Source organism: Equus caballus, chromosome 1 (genome assembly GCF_041296265.1).
Source record: "Equus caballus isolate H_3958 breed thoroughbred chromosome 1, TB-T2T, whole genome shotgun sequence".
Classification (NCBI taxonomy): Eukaryota; Metazoa; Chordata; class Mammalia; order Perissodactyla; family Equidae; genus Equus; species Equus caballus.
This window is the reverse complement of record NC_091684.1, coordinates 50,610,510-50,630,186: the sequence shown is the minus strand read 5'-3', so window position 1 is coordinate 50,630,186 and position 19,677 is coordinate 50,610,510. Positions and strand designations below refer to the sequence as shown.

Sequence of the window (19,677 nt, the reverse complement as noted above, 5' to 3'; positions counted from 1 at the left end):
TTGGAGAGAAGAAAAGAAGATTGGCGACAGATGTTAGCTCAGATGCCAATCTTTAAAAAAAAAAATTCACTTTTTATTTTTATATCACAAATATTAAAAGTTAATTGAAAGTATTTATTTGGATTCAAAGAAGGACAAGTGTACCTATCCCTCAGTTTTGCTGTGAACCTTAAACTGTGCTGTAAAAATAGTCCTAATTTTTAAAAAATGGACAGGGCATCATGAAATGCTCCTGGCTTTCCAAACATAAAAATCTCTTTGAAGAAAAAATAGGGGTTTCTCTGGGATTTTTTGGTTTTTTGCTGAGGAAGATTAGCCCTGAGCTAATAACTGTGCTAATCTTCCTCTACTTTATATGTGGGTTGCCACCACAGCATGGCTGACAAGGGGTGTAGGTCTGTGCCCAGGATCCGAACCCGTGAACCTGGGCTGCCGAAGGCAGGCATAAACTGGAGTGAATTCAATTTTTGAAAGAACTGAATAACACAGTGTGAGATCTATATTTTTACAACAGGCACTCCCCTGTCAGGACAGCATACTGTGATAAAACTTATGTAGACAGTCACAGTTTTATTGGCTTGAGGACAGAGAATCAAATTTATGCCTGCTTTTGATTGCTTTTCAGTGATTCCAAATAAGGTTTAAAAAATATTTTTCCAGAGTTTGTGATTTTTATCAGCAGGAGGCTTGGTTCAATACAAGCTACTCCACCATTACTTGAAGCCAAAACTCTCATATATTTGAGTAAAAACATGAATATGTGGCCTCCACACACCTCACCATCATAGTTTGTGTTTGTTCTTATCATACAGTACTTTAGAAATATTCAAGCCTGAGTGTCGATTCTAATCCCGAGCATTTGCTTGCACGTGACCCTGGGTAGGTACATTAATCCTGAGCACTTTCTCCTCTATAAATGGCACTTCTGATGCCTTTCGCATGAGTTATTGTAAAAATTCAGTAACGTCACAAATATAAAGTGCCTGTGACAATAGAAGGGTTTCAGAAATGTTATTTTACTTCCTCTCATGCCGAATCTACAACTGCCTAACACATACAAAACGAAGATACAGTCAGAATTTTTAGTGAAAAATACAGATAGGAGAATAGCTTTATTAGACTGTAATTGATGCCCTTTAATTTATCCCTGGCTATCTTTATAACTCTTCTCTCCTGAGCACTACCTACCTTTTCTTTCATTGTTTTCAGTTTTCAATTAAATATCACATCCTGTTTTACATCTATGTTATAGAAAAAAGTATATATGCACAGAGTTCTCTCTGCTTGATTTCCTTTTTCTTCTCTAGAGTAAGGTTTTGCTTAGGAGGAAGAAAAGAAAGGTATCTAGAGGATACAAATCAAAATAAATATGTCTATTTTTGAAAGTATTTCCTGAGTCATGAATGTGTGTCATTTCAGCGTTGGCTCTGAGCACATTCAACCTGTTAAGGCCATGTACTGGATTCAGTGGTCCTAGGTGTGATGCCTTAATGTCTTGCTTCGTGTTTTTCAGAAAAACGAGAACTGAAGGAAAGTCTTTTCGACCATCGAGTGTGCAGGCTTTTGCTTTTAGGCTAACACAAGAGAGCATTTTGTCCAGCCAGTAAAGTGCAGTTCCCCGCCTCACTAATAAGATTACTGTCACTGAAATGAAATATGAGATCTGGACTAGCCAGTTTGCGTTGCTTCAGAATTCTGCCCAAGGGAATACTTGTTCATTATGTTAGTGCTTTAAAAATCAGGGGAATTGGAAAAAAATTACTAACCCCATGCAATTTCATTTTCCTCCCATAATGTTACTATGGCAACTCACCATCCCGCTCTCCTTCTCTCCTGTCCAACTGCATATGCTGCCTTTCTTGAGGCAGCCTCCCTTAAGCCCCAGGAATTGCCTTTGTCAAGCAGCTTTCAACGGGAGGTCAACACTGTTGTGTGCAGATGAAGAACACAATGGGTCCTAGACCCACTCTAAGTGACACTGTATATTAATTGCAAATTTCTAGGGGTTCGGAGCAGTTCAGAATCCTTATTTTGTATTGGAAAAAGGACTGCTCTCATTAAAGGGAAAAGAGCACGCCAATTCACTGCTATGTTGTAAGGCGCAATAGCCACAATAGCTCTTTTTAAAGCTTATAGTATTTTGAATTAGAAAGAGGAAAAGAAATCTTATTTAGAGGAAATACTCTGATATTTCTCTTATTCTCTCATTCTGAGAGCTAAAGATACTGAGTCATATTCTTCAGTCCAATTCTGATTTACAAGTTACTATCTTTGGAGAATTTTATTTTTCTGGAAGGAAAGATAAGATATTTTAATAGCACTTCTGAAGTACAAAATGAGTCTAGTCTTAAACAAAAAGGATAACAAGGAAAGAATTTTTAACCGACTAACTAGAAGACATTTTTTAAAAACTAGCCCCCAAATTCACTCCTTCACTCACTCCATTCATTTACTCAGTCATTTTTATTAAGCAACTTTCATGGACATGGTACCGAGTTACGTTGTCTCTGAGATTCAAATATCCCTTAAACTAGCAACCTTGTCCTCAGAAGCAGACTAGTTGAAATGATAATGGGTACCACAAATAACTAAAATACCGAGTAAAAAGTTATAGGTTCCCCAAAAGACATACAGATAAAATAAAACAGGAGTCCTGAAGGTAGAATGGGTACATCTAATGCTGGAAAAGCCTTCGAAGAAACGCTGTACTTTAAAACAGTACAGTGAACTTGCAGAAAGTGGAAAGAGAACGTCCAGGCACGCGAAGTAGTGTGAACAAAGCAGAGAAACAAGAAAATGAGCGGCTTTTGCCAGGAGCTGCAAAGAGCTTGTTAATTGGAGTAGAATGGAAAGGAATAGGGGGAGGCCAAGTTGAGCCAAGCGTAGCATCCACTAATGTTAGCAGACTTTCAGTGCTAACCTGAGGAATTTAGACTTGGCTGAGGCATGAATGACAGTTATTGATCTTTTTGAACACAAGGGTATCCTAATCGGAACAGTGCTTCAGAAAAGTGAGGGATACGCCACACCTATTTCAAACCCAAAGAAATTAGTTGAAAAACATTTTTTTAATTTAAAATTTTTACATGTTTTTTTGCCCCCAAAAGAGATATTAAGTAAAGTGAATACCTGCCAATTTTCCTCTTTTTTTTTTTTAACTGCACTAAGTGTCAATCACTAAATGGCAGATATTTTTCAGTCTGACTGTGATCAGCTGGTCTTGTCTCAGCTGTGAATGTAAAAACTGTGATGCTAATTAAAGATCTTACATTAACTCTAGACACTAGTTTTCTACTCACCTGTGAATGTCCCAACAGCCAGGTCGGCACTGCTCGTGCAGCCAGGCTGTCATGACATCTCGTACAGCTTCCTGATGAGGCATCTCTCCTGCTGGGCTTCTGGCTATTTCAAGAGCCATGTACCTTTGGAAAGTGCCAGAGCACATTTGCAGAAGATCCAGAGGAGTCAGCCACTTGCAATCAATGTTAAAAATACTGCAAGTCAAACTACGGTTGAAAGAGCTGTGCTTCCGGTAGCCCTGTGCAGTTCACTGAGGAGCTGATGAGTCTCACCCTGGGGAACTAGCCGACTTCATCATTGAAACAAGGTGATACAAGGAACAGTGGCTCAACAATAGCACTTCACAGCTCTTAGGCTGATAAAAAAAAAAAAAAAGGCACCTTTTCTGAGTCTCCAGATTCTGTACATTTTTAATAAATGAACTCCAGAGATCAAAGGTAGCAGCTCCAAAATGTAGATAAAGGAAGGCTAAGAGTGGCTGAAACTTTGAGCAGAGGGCCTTTGTCTTAATAACTCTTCCTAAGACATCCTGAGATTGTCTTAAACGGTCAGCACTGGCCTAAGTTCTGAAGTCAGCCTGTGGGGCCTTAGATGAATAATTTAACCTCTTTGAACCTTAAGTCTTCATTTATAAAATGAAGGTTATATCTTCCCAATAGAGGTAATTGTGAAGACAAAATGATACAGTGTCTTCAATTTTCTTCAAGACAATACAAGAAAGAAGAAAAGGTCCAGATATCGACGAATCAAGATTAACCACGAGGCATCAATTGTTGACGCTGAGCGCCAGATACCTAGAGGCTCATTACACTATTCCGTCTACTTTAGTCTGAAATTTTCCACAATTAAAACTTTTTTGAAAGGATTAAATCAGCAAAAATGTATGTCTGTAAAGACAGTATACTTCAAAGGATTAAGGAGTTGAGAGAGATTTTGCTCTTAGATACCCAGACACCTTGTAATTCAGTAGGTAACATTTTGCTTTGGGGAAGATCATTTTCAAGGATAAATGAGTTGGACTAAAATAATTGTTTTTGTGTATGTGACCATAGTTTGAAAATGTCTACACATATCCTGTTACCTCTGAAGTCTTAGAGTCTACTTACAAGAAAATGAAATAAAATTGACCTTTGAGTTCATAAAAGACAATCACTATAGGGTCTGTGTGAAATGTTTTTTTGTGTTGGAAGTGATGTGACCATTATAGTATTTCTCCTTCAGATATTTTTAGGTTTTACGTTACTGGGAAGACATTTGGATTTCATAGTGTTTCTTTATTCTCCAATTTTATTTTTATTTATTTGGAAAATGCTGTTTCCAACTTGAAAGACTGTTATATTACTTTACTTTGGTTTGTAAGAGCAAATGTTTTTAATCAGCCTAAAAGGCAGAATACTTAAACATCCTCAAAGAATGTTCAGATCAGCTCATGTAATGTTTGTGATTCAAATTTCACTTTTTAAGGAATTTTAATTTTGAGATTTGGCTAGTAATTTAGAAATAAGGTTATCCATTGTTGATTATATGTTAGGATAATTAGGCTTACTTTCAAGATCTGCTCACACAATCTAGAAAGTGACTTGAATACACTGAGTCACATTTCAATGTATCTTAATATGTGACTGTCCTTAGGGTAGACATTAAGTGCTAATGCAGAAGTCATTACATAAGCTGGGGTGTGTGAAAACTTAATAGGGTTTGGGGCCACTTAGATAGTTTTAAGTGAATAACTTTCTACTTCCTTAAGTCCCTGCTAATTCTCATTTCCCATCTATCCTTTTTTTTTTTTTTTTTTTTTGAGGTAACGTTAGTTTATAACATTATATAAATTTCAGCTGTAGGTATTTCAATTTCTGTGAAGACTACATCATGTTCATCACCCAAATTGTGATTGCCAAATTGCCATCCATCCCCGTATACATGTGCCCTTTTACCCCTTTTGCCCTCCCTGCTCCCCTCTACCCCTCTGGTAACCACCAATGTATTCTCTGTGTCTATATGTTTGTTTGTTGTTGTTTTATCTTCCACATATGAGTGAAATCATACAGCATTTGGCTTTCTTTGACTTAATTTGCATAGCATAGTACCCTCCAGGTCCATCCGGGTTGTCAGCCCGCCTATATTTTAATGCAATAGTCCATCTTCTCTAGTACTAAAGAAGGGCTAACTCTCTAACTCTCACCCATCTGGCTCCAGGATGCAAACACCTCTGAGGGGAAGGAGGGATGGAGAGGAAGCAAAGGAAAAAGTTCAAAATAATGGTTTCATGTTAAGAACTGCATGACTCTAATGGTTGGATAATAAATTCTTCTGCATATTGGATGCTTAGAAATCCTATTGCTGCCAACAAAAATGAAAGACCTAATGGAGTTGTCTTATGATGGATCATTAAAAAAAAAATCTTTGGTGAGAGAATCTTAAGTGATTTTTGGTGTGTAATTCAGAAGGAGTTCAGAGAATTAGTGACATTGCTGTAACACAAGTCCAGTTGCTTATTTATGCAGACAAGATGTCTCAGCACTAACATTTATAGAAGCAAAAATTAGGAGAGTATTGATGCTGAACCCTGTCTCATTCTAGCAATAAGTCGTATTCATCAGCAGATAGTAGTGAACTAGTTGTAAAAAATATATATCTTATTAAGAGAGGAATTTTTAATAAATTGTTCTTGTTCAATCATAAAATTTGAATATATTTTTGCTGTTTTGATCACTTGTGTTTGAATTATTATACTGATAATTCCGATCAGGAGATTTATTTTTGACACTTAAAAGCTTATGTTCTAAGGAAATCTTTAACCCTTCTCAAATTTAAATTTATATATTTTCATGGCAGAGAAATATATGGTAATCAATAAAAATCACTCAAGCATGAAATTCTGTTACATGAAGATAGAATTATGTGGGGGAAGTGGAATGGAAACAGAAATGCAAGAGGAAGAAGGACCGATGTAAAATTCTTGTTACAAATTCCTATTTTAAAAGTTTATTTGTGTTTTTTTTTTCTTCTTGTTCTTCTCCCCAAAGCCCCAAAGTACATAGTTGTATATTTTCAGTTGTGGATCCTTCCAGTTGTGGCATGTGGGACGCTGCCTCAGCATGGCCTGATGAGTGGTGCTAGGTCCACGCCCAGGATCCAAACCAGTGAAACCCTGGTCCGCAGAAGCACAGCGCGTGAACTTAACCACTTGGCCATGGGGCGGGCCCCTATTTGTGTAATTTTTTTTAAATGATGGATATCAATTTACTTATAGTATTTAGATTCAATTGGATGTTCAAAAGAGTGGTGGAACAGTTATGTTTTTCATTCATTTTTACTGAGATATAAGTGACATAAGGCTCTGTATAATTTTAAGGTGTACAGATGATGATTTGACTTACATATATTGTGAAATGATTACCTCAGCAAGTTTAGTTAACATCTATTATCTCATGTAGACACAAAAAAAAAGGGAAAGGAAAAAAATTATTTTTTCCTTGTGATGAGAACTTTTAGGATTTACTCTCTAAGCAACTTTCAACTGCACTACACAGCAGTGTTAACTATAATCATCGTGTTGTGCCTTACATGCCCAGGACTTATTTATCTTATAATTCGAAGTTTGTACCTTTTGACCACCTTTGTCCAATTCCTCCACCCCCAGCTTCTGGTAACCACAAATCTGATCTCTTTTCCTATGAATTTGGGGGTTTTTTTTGTTTGCGTTTTTTTTTTAGTTTCCATATATAAGTGATATTATACCATATTTGTCTTTCTCTGTCTGAGTTATTTCACTTAGCATAATGCCCTCAAGGTGTATGTTGTTGCAAATGGCAGGATTGCCTTCTTTTTGTGGCTGAATAATATTCCATTGTGTGTATGTGTATATATATACCACATTTTCTTTATCCATTCATCTGATGATAGACACTTAGGATGTTCATCCACTATTGTGAATAAAGCTGCTATGAACACAAGGGAGCAGATACGTCTTCAACATAGTGTTTTTGTTTTCTTTGGATGTATACCCAGCAGTGGAACTGCTGGATCTTATGGTGGTTCTATTTTTAATTTTGGGGGGACCCTCCATACTGTTTTCCATAGCGGGTGTACCAATGTGCAATCCCATCAATAGTGCACAGGGGTTTCTTTTTCTCCACCTCTTCGCCAGCATTTCTCTCTTGTCTTTTTGATGATATCCATTCTAACAGTTGATAGGTGATATCTTATGGTGGTTTTGATTTGCATTTTCCTAATAATTAGCAGTGTTAAGCACCTTTTTATGTACTTGTTGGCTATTTGTGTGTCTTTGGGAAAATGTCTATTCAGTTCTTCTCCCCATTTTTCAATTGGATTATTTGATTTGTTTTTTCTGTTGAATTGTATGAGCTCTTTATATATTTTGGATATTAACCCCTTATTAGATATATGATTTGCAAATATTTTCTCCCATTCCATAGGTTGCCTCTTCATTTTGTTTGTTGTTTCTTTTGCTGTGCTGAAGCTTTTTAGTTTGACGTAGTTCCACTTGTTTATTCTTGATTTTGTTGCTTGTGCTTTAGTTGTCATATCCAAAAACTCATCGCCAAGACCCATGTCAAGGAGATTTTTTCCTATGTTTTCTTCTAGGAGTTTTATGATTTCTGGCCTTACACTTAAGTCTTTAACCCATGTTGAGTTAATTTTTGTGAGTGGTATAAGATACAGTCTAGTTTCATTCTTTCACTTGTGAAATCTAATTTTCTCAACACCATTTATTGAAGAGACTGTCTTTTCTCCATTGAGTATTCTTGGCAACATTGTCAAATATTAGTTCACCATGTATGCATGGATTTATTTCTGGGCTCTCAATTCTGTTCCATTGGTCTCTGTGTGTGTTTTTATGGCAGTACTGTACTGTTTTGGTTACTATTGCTTGAAATCAGGAATCGTGACGCCTCCCACTTTGTTCTTTCTTCAGGATGGCTTTGGCCATTCAGAGTCTTTTGTGGTTCCATATAATTTTAGAATTTTTTTTTTCACTTCTGTAAAAGATGCCATTGGACTCTTGATAGGGATTTTATTGGATCTATAGATGGCTTTGGGTAGTATGGATTTTTTTTTCCTTTTTTTTTTTTTTTTGAGAAAGATTAGCCCTTAGCTAACATCTACCACCAATCCTTCTCTCTTTTGCTGAGGAAGCCTGGCCCTGAGCTAACATTGTGGACCATGGATATTTTAACAATATTCTTCCAATCCATGATCATGGGATACATTTCCATTTATTTCTCTTCTTCAGTTTCTTTCATCAGTATTTTGAGCAGTTATATTTTTAAGTGTCAATGTTCTAATATGTGGGACATTATACACTTTGCAACTTCTTAAACCTATAAAAAATTTAGTTCTGTCATAAAAAATATGAAATTTTATGAACTATGTGAGTGTTTGAAGCTCATTGGTCCACAGCATGTTGGATGCCAAAGTGAATCTTGAAGAAATACACTGTATGTACAGAATTTCCCAACAAACCTAATTGAAGATGTTGCCCTTTCTTTAATAGGACGGTCTGACGCCGCTGCACTGTGGAGCAAGGAGTGGCCATGAGCAGGTGGTGGAAATGCTGCTTGATCGAGCTGCCCCCATTCTTTCAAAAACCAAGGTAATTTCTTCCCAAGTTTTTGGGCATTAGACTGTATTTAGCTTTGAATCCCTTAACTTTATTTAACCCAGCCTTTTGAGTCACATAGAAAATGCCATAGTTTCAATTTAGCAATTAGAAAGGCTATATTTACTAAATCTTTGGAGAACCTCAAAATAAGTTTGGATTTATGAAGCCTTTAGATGGAATGCACTCTATCACAAAGTCATTTTTGTGTGTGTTGCTTTTGTTTTTGTTTTATTTCAGGAATACTTACTGCTTGATTTTATTCTATGAAATTTTCATAGCTCAGAAATAAGTGCTTCTTGGGGAAAGAAAGACTACAAGATCTATAGTGCCTGAAGTCCGGGTGCTGGCTCTCTTTCTCCAGCCCCTTCGTTTATTTCTTGAGAGGTTACAGACCACTGAAGAGGCCACAGATGTCATTTAACTGATAGAGACTGGAAACTTTAGAAAGATTGCACTATGCTTGGGTCTTTGGGGAAGTTGACGTATCTGAAAAAAAAAAAAAACATGGTGATTGCCTGAAAAAAATTAATATTTTACAAAGTGTCTTTTGGAACTTTTCATGGTAAAACTTGACATTATTTGAAAAAGAGAATATTTGTAAATAAATTTGGGGACATACGAACTACCTCAGAGTCACTACTATTTTTATCAATTAAACCAGTGATTTTTGAAGCCATATTAAGCTTTCTAAAGAGCCTTAATTTCTAAACATTATCAAAACAACAAAAGCATGTCTTACTCCTGTTTGCACTCTGGTCAGTGTCTCCTCAACAACTCTAGGGAAGATGGACAGGGTCACGGTGGTCTGAACAGTTCCGTCACTCATTTGAAGTAGAGTTTACATTAGCGAGCTGTGAGAGTTATTATCTAACAGAATTAAACAGCAACAGTTTTTCATTGTATGTGATGACATCTTGGCCTTTTGAGTACTTCTCATCTAAACCATTCTATTTGTTCTTTTTCCTCTCACATAGTCCGTACTAATCTTCTTTCCACCCCACTGCTGTCTTCTGAGCCACATCATCTCTCGTTGAACCATTGTAATAGCTTCCTTACTGGTCCTTCATTTCCTCCCTTGCTCCTTTACCATCCAGTTCCCATTTTGCAGTCAGAGTGGCCATGTGAACTGTCAACCAAATCATGCCAGCCTCCTGCCTAAAAACTCTCCAATTAATTCCCATTGTTCTCTTTAAAATTAATTTTCATTTTATCAAAGCAATACAGGCACAGTTAAAAATCAAATTGTCTCATCTTTTTTCTCCTATTGTTCATCTCGTTATCTATTTGGTTTTTTCCTGAGAAATCTTGATTTTTTCTTCTGTGCCTTTAATATTCAGGAACATTTTCTTGTTCTCTGATAGCTTCTTTTCTTAAAGCATCCAATTCTTGAATACAATATTTTCTATTACCTTTCTGAGAACATTCAAGATAATTTTTCTTTAATTTAATTTTCTCTGCCTCTCATCTGTCCCTAATTCCTCAGATTTCCTTTTTTCTCTTTGTTAGCTTTGGCTCTCACTTCCGTGTTGGAGCTTTCCCATAAACGTCTATACCTGACCATAAGTCTCAGGCACTAACATTTGAGTGGAAGCTCCGAGAGTGTAGACAGGGCTCTACTCAGGTGTATCTAGCAGTGGTGGGTCATCTAATATCAGGATTAGTTGCCCTTTTCTCTGAGAAGTTCAGTGTTTGGGGAGACAAATCCTCCAACCTTTTGTAGTGTGCGCCGTGTGAATCCATTCAGAGTACGAAAAAGGAAAAGGGGCTGTCAGTCTCCCTGTCCTCTATGCATACTTTAATCATAATAACAACTAATATTTACATAGTGATTACTACAAACCAGGCTGTAAGCACGTTACCCGTTTAATCTTCACAGTAACTCTGTGAAGGTACTAGAATCGCTATTAACTGTTTTTATAGATGAGGAAACAGAGACCCAAAGAGATAAAGTATGTTCTCAAGATCTCTCAGCTAATGGCAGAGGCAAGGATTTGAACCCAGGCAGCCTAACTCTAGAGACCACACCCCTAACATCTATTCTGTCCTTCCTTTTTCTGTGGGCACCTCAGCATTGCCTTCTGCTCTGCTTTGGGCCCCTGCTTCCAGAGTCTCTCTGGTTCACTTTCTCCAGAGCCTAAACTCCTGGTTTCCCACAGGGTATAAAGGGGCAGTCATCTGGCCTTGCTGGGTTGTGAACGGCCTAGAGACCTGACAACTCCATATGCAGGCAAAACAATCCTGCTTTCAGTCCCAAGCCTCATCATTATCTTCTGAGGTACTTAGTTTCCATATCTCCTGCCTTTGGGGACCCAAGAGGTAGATCAGCTTGTCTTTGTTATAGTCAGTGATGTCCTGGAACCACATCTTTGAGCCTCTCTCAAGGTGTGCACATTTCTTCCCAATTGCATAATGTCATAGTAATGTCATGGTCAGGGTCTTTATACCATGGAAATTGGCAGATGCTACATATCTGGGCTTTTCTTTTTCAAAGAGCTGTTGTTAAACGTTTATCAGTACACCACTGATTATACTCCTCCACAGACACTTAGGTTTCAGCCTTCTCTTCTCTGCTGGATGTTACCACAGTTAAATTCTTTTCGTATCCCCAAAGTGTGGACGTCGCGCATCTGTTTTTGTTTCCTTTCCCACATGTGTATGTGGGTATGTGGTTCTGCACATTGCACACACTTATGTGCCCTTATGGATTTTACCTTTTAAATTTCTTTAGTGCTTTTTAGTAGTGTTTTGGGAAAGGATGAATAAACACAGATGTTACATCTACCATGTTTATCTGGAATTTTCCCCCTGCTTTGAGAATAAACTCCTTAACAGAATCTGACCACCTCTCTGCCTCATCTCCGCCCGTTCTGCTCCTTACTCACCACCTTCCAGCCAACCAGGCTTCCTTCACTTCCTAGAATACACTAAGAAGTTTATTCTCCTTTCCTGTTCCCTCGGATTGAGTTCCTCAGCTTGTCCCAGATCTCCGCAGTCTCCACACATTTCTCAACTCAAATGTCTTTTTCTCAGAGAGGCCTTCTTCTTAGTTTGTTTACTTGTTTGCTGTCTGGCTGTCTTGAGTAAAATGAGAGCGAGAGCTTTGCCTTATTCGGTGCAGTACCCCAAGAACATTAGTGCCTGGCACATAGGAGACCTTTGATAAATATTTGCTGAATGAATGTTAAAGGAATGAATGCATTCCTAACTTTAAGACCGTCTGTCCAATTCTTCAAGACTTTAATCTTTCTGAGCTAACAAAATCCATCACATTGGATCCATATTTTCAGCTTGATGAGGGTACTATATGTAATAAGACCCCTCTTTATAGGGCAGATGATCTTTACTTTCTTCTTCTCCTTCTCCAATGACCTATAAGTTTCCTACTCATATATCATTGTTTTGTGTATCGTTAGAGAATTTCCTTCTTTGTTTTTCTTTTATTGAGGTACAATGACATACAGTATTATATAAGTTTCAGGTGTACAACATAGTGATTCGACATTTGTATACATTTCAAAATGGTCACCGCAATGTCTAGTTACCTTCTGTCACCTTACATAGTAATACGATATCATTGACTATATTCCCCATGCTGTACATTACATCTCAATGACTTAGTTATTTTATAACTGGAAGTTTGTACTTCTTAATTCTCCTCTTTTATTGACACTGCCTCCTATGTCTACTTTCCCTTCCACTAAGTCATTTGTTCTCTCAGATTTTGTTTCTTTGTTTACTTCATGTTTTCTTCTGAGACTGTATCAAAACATAAAGCAAAGGACTGTTTTGGCAGGAACTACTCCAGCGCATATGCTCGTGGGTAGCATTATCTCAAATGAGAAACAGTGCCATCCTTTGTGGCACCTTAATTTCTACTTTGGCACAAAATGTTTGAGTGGAATTTTTTAGGCAGAAATATTCTGATTGACTGATAGTGTATGACGTCTCTAAATTTATATCAATATTTCTTGAGTCCTTTCTACATATGCAAGGCTCTCTGCTGGGCAATATGGGGAGATTCTAACTATGAGCCTCTTGCTTTCAAGGAACACAAATAGTTGAATTATATGGCAGTGAATGATGCTAGGAGACTGCCTAAAGGAAGGCTTAGATATTATTTTCTTGTCTTGAACTCTTCTTGTATGTTGTTCATAGATAAATGAGGGGAAGTAACTTGGCCCGGAGGATCCAGGAATGCCTGGCTCATCAGTGCATATTTAATACATCATTATTTTCAAAGTTCACTGATGACACCTTTTATGGAAACCGAATTTGCTGTCACCTCCTCCCCCCAAATATGTTAAACTATGTTACAGTAATTAATAGAGCTTCTCTTGTTTTTCAATTGCAGTAACATTGGATTATAACATTATATAGCTTTCAGATGTACGTCATAATATATTTCGAATTCTGTGTAGATTACATCATGTTCACTACCCAAAGACTAATTATAGTCCATCACCACACATGTGAGCCTAATCCCCCCTTTTGCCCTCCCCCCACCCCCTTCCCTTATGGTAACCACCAATCCAATCTCTGTTGCTATGTGTTTGTCTGTCATTGTTTTTCTCTTCTACTTATGAGTGAGATCATGTGGTATTTGACTTTCTCCCTCTGACTTATTTCACTCAGCATAATGCCCTCAAGGTCCATCCATGTTGTCACAAATGGCCGGATTTTGTCATTTCTTATGGCTGAGTAGTAGTCCATTGTGTATATATACCACATCTTCTTTATCCATTCATCCCTTGATGGGCACCTAGGTTGCTTCCAAGTCTTGGCTATTGTGTATAATGCTGCAGTGAACATAGGGGTGCAAGTATCTTTATGCATTTGTGTATTCAAGTTCTTTGGATAAATACCCAACAGTGGAATAGCTGGATCATATGGTAGATCTATTCTTAATCTTCTGAGGATACTCCATACTGCTTTCCATAGTGGCTGTACCAGTTTGCACTCCCACCAGCAGTGTGCGAGGGTTCCCTTCTCTCCACACCCTCTCCAACATTTGTTATTTCCTGTCTTGCTAATTATAGCCATTCTGACCGGAGTGAAGTGATACCTCATTGTAGTTTTGATTTGCATTTCCCTGATAGCTAATGATGTTGAACATCTTTTCATACGCCTGCTCGCCATCTGTATATCTTCTTTGGAGATATCTGTTCAGATCTTTTGCCCATTTTTTAATTGGGTTGTTGGTTTTTTTGTTGTTGAGATATGTGAGTTCTTTGTCTATTTTGGATATTAACCCCTTATCTGATATTTGGTTTGCAAATATCTTCTCCCAATTGTTAGGTTGTCTTTTCATTTTGTTGATGGTTTAGCTTCTCTTGATAATTGGGTTCTCTAGGAATTTCGCAGGCTCCTCCACTTTGCCTCCATATTTAAAGGGACGTGCTTTAAAAGTCTGACATCTTAATACCTTGTTTTTACCTCCATTAGGAAACATGTACTGAGTGCTAAATTTTGAAGGTTTTATTTACCTTTGACCCTATTCCTTTCTTCTCTCAGCTCTTTAAATGAATTTTTGACTCATTCCTATGGCACGTGATTAACTGTCATTGAACCCAATTGATTTAAACTAACCGAGGCAAGCACTAGTTCATGAGTTGGTCAGGGCCTTGCCTTTCCTCCTCATAGACACATGAGGGCACCAGACTGATGGAAAAAGAAAAAGTTTCCCTTCTACATTGACGTGAGAAGATGAAATGTGTTGTTGTAGTCAGAACTTTTTTATTAATCGAATCAATATAGTATTCAGTACCAAGTATTGGTGACCGATAAGGACAAAATAAAAAGCAGTCTAATGAATCCCAATCTATTCCTGCTTCTCTTTTGTCCTTATCAGTCTTCCAATTCATTGGAAATGCAATAAATAAGGTACCTTAGTGCAAATCACACTATTTTAAATCAGAAAAAGAAATTATCCTTGAAAATGTGTTTTTGATATAAGAAGTGGGAAGACTAGTTTTAAAAGTAGCTGCAGTTCAAAACAGTTGTCAAAACCTTTTAAAAATAGAAAGTATTTCCGGGTGAAAAAACTAGGGTTTTCATCTGTCCATATTTGTACTGTATTTTGTGTTTGGCACATTTGCGTTTAAGAGGTAAAACAATAAGCCCTGCTTATCTTATATGTTCCAGAATGGACTGTCTCCATTGCACATGGCCACTCAAGGAGATCACTTAAACTGCGTCCAACTTCTCCTCCAGCATAACGTGCCCGTGGACGACGTCACGAATGACTACCTGACCGCCCTGCACGTGGCTGCCCACTGTGGCCATTACAAAGTCGCCAAGGTTCTCTTGGACAAGAAAGCTAACCCCAATGCCAAAGCCCTGGTGAGTGGCTCAGCTCGCAGGCTCAGCCCACGTTGTCTTGCTGACAACACGCTACCTCTGCCTATGAAGGGACTATTTTTGAGGAGGTAAAAATGGAAGGTCTGGTTAAATACTTCTTGTCAACTTTTTCAAATTTCCTTCTGGGAAATCTGTAAAACCTATTTCTGACGTGAACAAGACTGATGGGGCTAAATCATTAACCTCTTCATGGTCACACTGGTGATTCTCTTCTATAAATGAAACCCAAAGACTACACAAGTATAAAAACTGAGGTGGTCAACCTTAGGTTATTGTAGGTAAAGTTATAGTTCTATGAATTAAAAGTGTTGTCTGAAATCTAAAAACATGAGGCAAAATAATAAAAAAAAACTTTACCTTAAACTTGAGAGGCCTAGGAATTTGTGAACTGAAATTTTATGTTGTGTTAACCATGAATTTAATGAAATATTGCCTGTCATCTACTTTTCCTACTGATACAATCAAAATTTTGCTGTAGTTTATAGTCTTAGCTCCTAAAATAATTTGCTGTTTTAACCCTTAGCTCTGTACTATAGTTTGGTTTTCTCAGCAAGATGGTGTTTGTTGTCTTGGAAGAATAAATGGTCCCAGTTTAGTAAGCTGTTTAAATTTAGTTCAAAATAAGCACCCATGTTTAGGAAAAAATAAGTCATCAAATGTTAGGGAGAACAAATGAGTTTACCGGTAATTTTGAGGTAAAGGCTGTCATCTGATCAACTGATTTAGGAAGGGTCTCTGCTCATTTCCAACTGGTGCGATCACCCTGACTGAATGGATCCACAGTGTCTCTGGTCCTCTGCAGGCTCTGAGATTTGAAGTGAACAGGAAAGAATGAGGAGAGAGGCCCTCTCCAGATTGCAGGCAGCTGCATTGCCATTGTAATTCTAAAAGCTTTTACCAGAGAAGCATTTCAAGAGCTGTTGGCCTGCCCAGTATATCAAACATATCTTTGAATTCTGAGAAGGGAAAAGAAATTAGCAATCATGACTCATTTTTCCATACAATAAAACAAAGCCTTAAAATAGGGTGTAGGCTCTCATTCTCATTTTTCCTCTGACTCTGAAGATTTCACATGTGAAAGTTGTAGCCGGTCATGCTGGAGGGACTTTGGCCAGGTAAATGGTCTCCGAAGGTCCATGGAAGCACCTACAGTGACTTTGACCTAAGCTTTTATGGTGGACCTTGGTATTTTATAGTTCTCCATGGTGGCTGAAATATGTTCCACAGTCTCAGTTATCAGGCAGTACAATTTGGTAGGTAGTTTGTTAAAAAGTAGGTTCCTTTATTAGATTAAATATTAAACCAAATGATCCGGCCTGGTGGCGCAGCAGTTAAGTTCGCACGTTCCACTTCTCGGCAGCCCGGGGTTCACTGGTTCGGATCCCAGGTATGGGCATGGCACCACTTGGCAAAAGCCATGCTGTGGTAGGTGTCTCACGTATAAAGTAGAGGAAGATGGGCGTGGATGTTAGCTCACGGCCAGTCTTCATCAGCCAAAAGAGGAGGATTGGCAGCAGTTAGCTCAGGGCTAATCTTCCTCAAAAACAAAACAAAAAAACCGCAAATGATCCAAATAATGTTGGGTTGTTTAACTTTCTGCTTCCTTAGAGTAAGCACCTACTTGAATCTTAAACTGGAAGGAATGAAAAAATTCTAGAACTGGTTTTCTAGTCAACCTAAAATGCAGCAGAGCAGTCGGAACAGGCATTGGTGAAAGTTTGGCTGTGAGGACATATGTTTGGGCCCACTTGCTTTTCATCTGTGTTTGAAATGAGGTAGAAAAGAAACGTTATTTGGAAGAGTGCATTTCAAAATGAAATAACCTAAGGAAATGCATGACCTTTTTACCTTAGCTGCGAGGAGATTATGAAAAAAATTCCTTCCTGTTCATGATTCCCAGGGTACCTTGGGTTCCTAGGAACAGCTAGACTACCTGTGCTTCCCGAAAAGAATCTTCATTCTGTTTTACCCCTTGTTGTTTCTGCCGATTTCCAAATCTTTACAGAACATCACTTAGCAAAGATATTTTACCACACACAGTGGAACTGGATTTCAATGGAATGGAGTCAAGTAGATATATGTCTTTGTGCCTTGCAGAATGGCTTTACCCCTCTTCATATTGCCTGTAAGAAGAATCGAATTAAAGTAATGGAACTCCTTCTGAAACACGGTGCATCCATCCAAGCCGTAACCGAGGTGAGGGGAGTCGGATTTCTGGGGTTCCCCAGATGCTGAGAGAAAAGCCTCAGCAGTGCCATCCTCGAGGACCAGCTAGTGTGACTGCCACAGATTACTTTCTAAATACTTCACCCAGGAGGCTGCCAGTCCTGAGGAGAGGAGATGAGAGTGTGGGTGGGTTGTGTAAATACATCACCACGACTGGAAGCATAGCCCAAAACACATGCATCGTGCTCAAGGGTGCATGGCACCATCACTAACAGGATAATCTATATGAAATCCTATAATGCAGTGCTTCTCAACTGGAGGCAGGTTTGCCCCCCAGTGGCCATTTGGCTGTATCTGGAGGTATTTTTAGTTGTCGCAATTGGATGGTGCAACTGGCGTCTAGTGGATAGAGGCCAAAGATGCTGCCAAACATTGACAGTGGACAGGCCAGCCTCCCACAACAAGAATTACCTGGCTTAAAATGTCAAATGTGCCAAGATTGAGAAACCCTGCATAGCACAACCTCTGTGAGTTTGTAACCTGAGGATTGTTCTCTGAAAAACTCAGAATTAACGACACACAGAGTCATTGAAGTTAGTAAAGGACTGGCTCTAGGTGTCTTTTGTACAAACCAACACAGAACTCAGAGAAGCCATCCATCAGGATCAGAGCTGACGGAAACTTCAACACAGCCAACCCCTCCAGATTCGACCCATCCCAACCCCACCCCACCCCACCCCTCTCATCTCCATGGATTCTAGCCCATCAGCACTTCCCTGGACTGGACACCCTTTCCTTCACCTCCATATCTCTGCACCCTCCATGTGTCACACCTTCTTTGCCAGGCTAATCCTGCACACCCTTCAGGACCAGATCTGGGGCCACCTTCTCCAGGAAACCTCCCCGCATCCCCTGACCTGGACTAGGTGCTCCTCCTCAGGACTGTCACATCTTCCTGTGCATATTTCCATCAAAGCACTTATCCAGCTGGCTTATTTGTGACCCAGCTGCTCCCCCAGCTAGCCAGAAACTGCAGGCTCCATCATGGCAGGCATGAGTCTTACTGGTCTTTACATACCACAACATAATATATCCTTCAGTAAACGTTAGTTGAAGGTATCAGTAAAGACGATGGGATTTGAAACAAACATAAAAACTGAGACCTAGTCTGGTGATTATTGCTTTGCCTCAGTTTCTTATCTGCAAATGAAATGTTTGTCTTGATTTATAACACTTGTAATTTTAAAATATCAAATGGTTAACAATATTAATACTGATTTGCTCTTTTATGAGTCTATAGCTTCATGGTAGGCACCTTGTTATTTTGATTATAAAATAACATCTTTATTCTCAGAGCATGGCAACCCTTTTTAAAGATCAGTATGGGCTCTGAAATAAAAGCAGATTTTTGACTGATGTTGAATAAGTGTCCAGAGATGCCAGCCGGTGATGAGAAGTTTCCACTGCCAGCTCTGTGGTCCCTTAGAGCTTTAAAAGGCAGTGCAGACCAAGATGAGGGCTTTGCCTTGCACACGTTCTAACAACTCCCCCTGCTGATGGAAAAAGGTGCCAAATTATAACAAAATTCCCCTTTTCCTTATTTTCCACAGTTCCCACTATTTGAAGTCTGGGCAACCAGAATTCTTCCTCTTCTGTCTTTTATCTCACTTTTATTGTATAGAGTTCCTTTCGCATATTTTTTGACATTTCTCAGATTTCTCTTGAGATTCGTCATCGCCTTCTCTTTCTCTTTTTAAAAAACAGTAGCTTTTTCTGACCATATTAAATGTTTTCCAAATTATGATGTTCAATATGTAAGGAGGATTAAATTCTGAAAAATTAAAAATGAGGTCACTTCATATAAAAAGCACACGTATTTGGGGGGGATGTGAGTAGAAGTTGAAGCAAACTTAAAATTAAGGTCTAGTTTAGTGACTATTGTAGTATTTGACTTAATTATGTCGCCTTAATTTATAATACTCAAAGTTAAAAAATTAAATGATTGAACCTATCAATGCTGATTTGCTCATTTATTAAAGGGATGGCTTTGTGTTTGGTACCCCGCTCTTTTACGTGTAATAGAATCAGTTATTCTGAGTGCATGGGAATCCTTTCTAAAGACCAAAATAGGATCTGAAATAAAAGTTGACTTTTTGCTATTGCACATGTAATCACACATTCCCCCCCTCAACCATACACACACACGTAGTCATATGGATAAAGAAGGT

The 19,677-nt window shown here is 38.4% G+C and overlaps 1 protein-coding gene across 50 annotated transcripts in view; it reads left to right on the top strand.

Moving 5' to 3' along the window:
* Positions 1 to 19,677, top strand: part of ANK3 (ankyrin 3) — a 627,813-nt gene that overhangs the window by 457,664 nt on the left and 150,472 nt on the right. For all 50 annotated transcript variants that reach the window (XM_070225383.1, XM_070225455.1, XM_070225362.1 and 47 more), the window contains 3 exons: positions 8,819 to 8,917; positions 15,068 to 15,265; positions 17,381 to 17,479. In XM_070225383.1, coding sequence (XP_070081484.1) covers positions 8,819 to 8,917; positions 15,068 to 15,265; positions 17,381 to 17,479 — 396 coding nt within the window. The remainder of the gene's footprint in view (positions 1 to 8,818; positions 8,918 to 15,067; positions 15,266 to 17,380; positions 17,480 to 19,677) is intronic.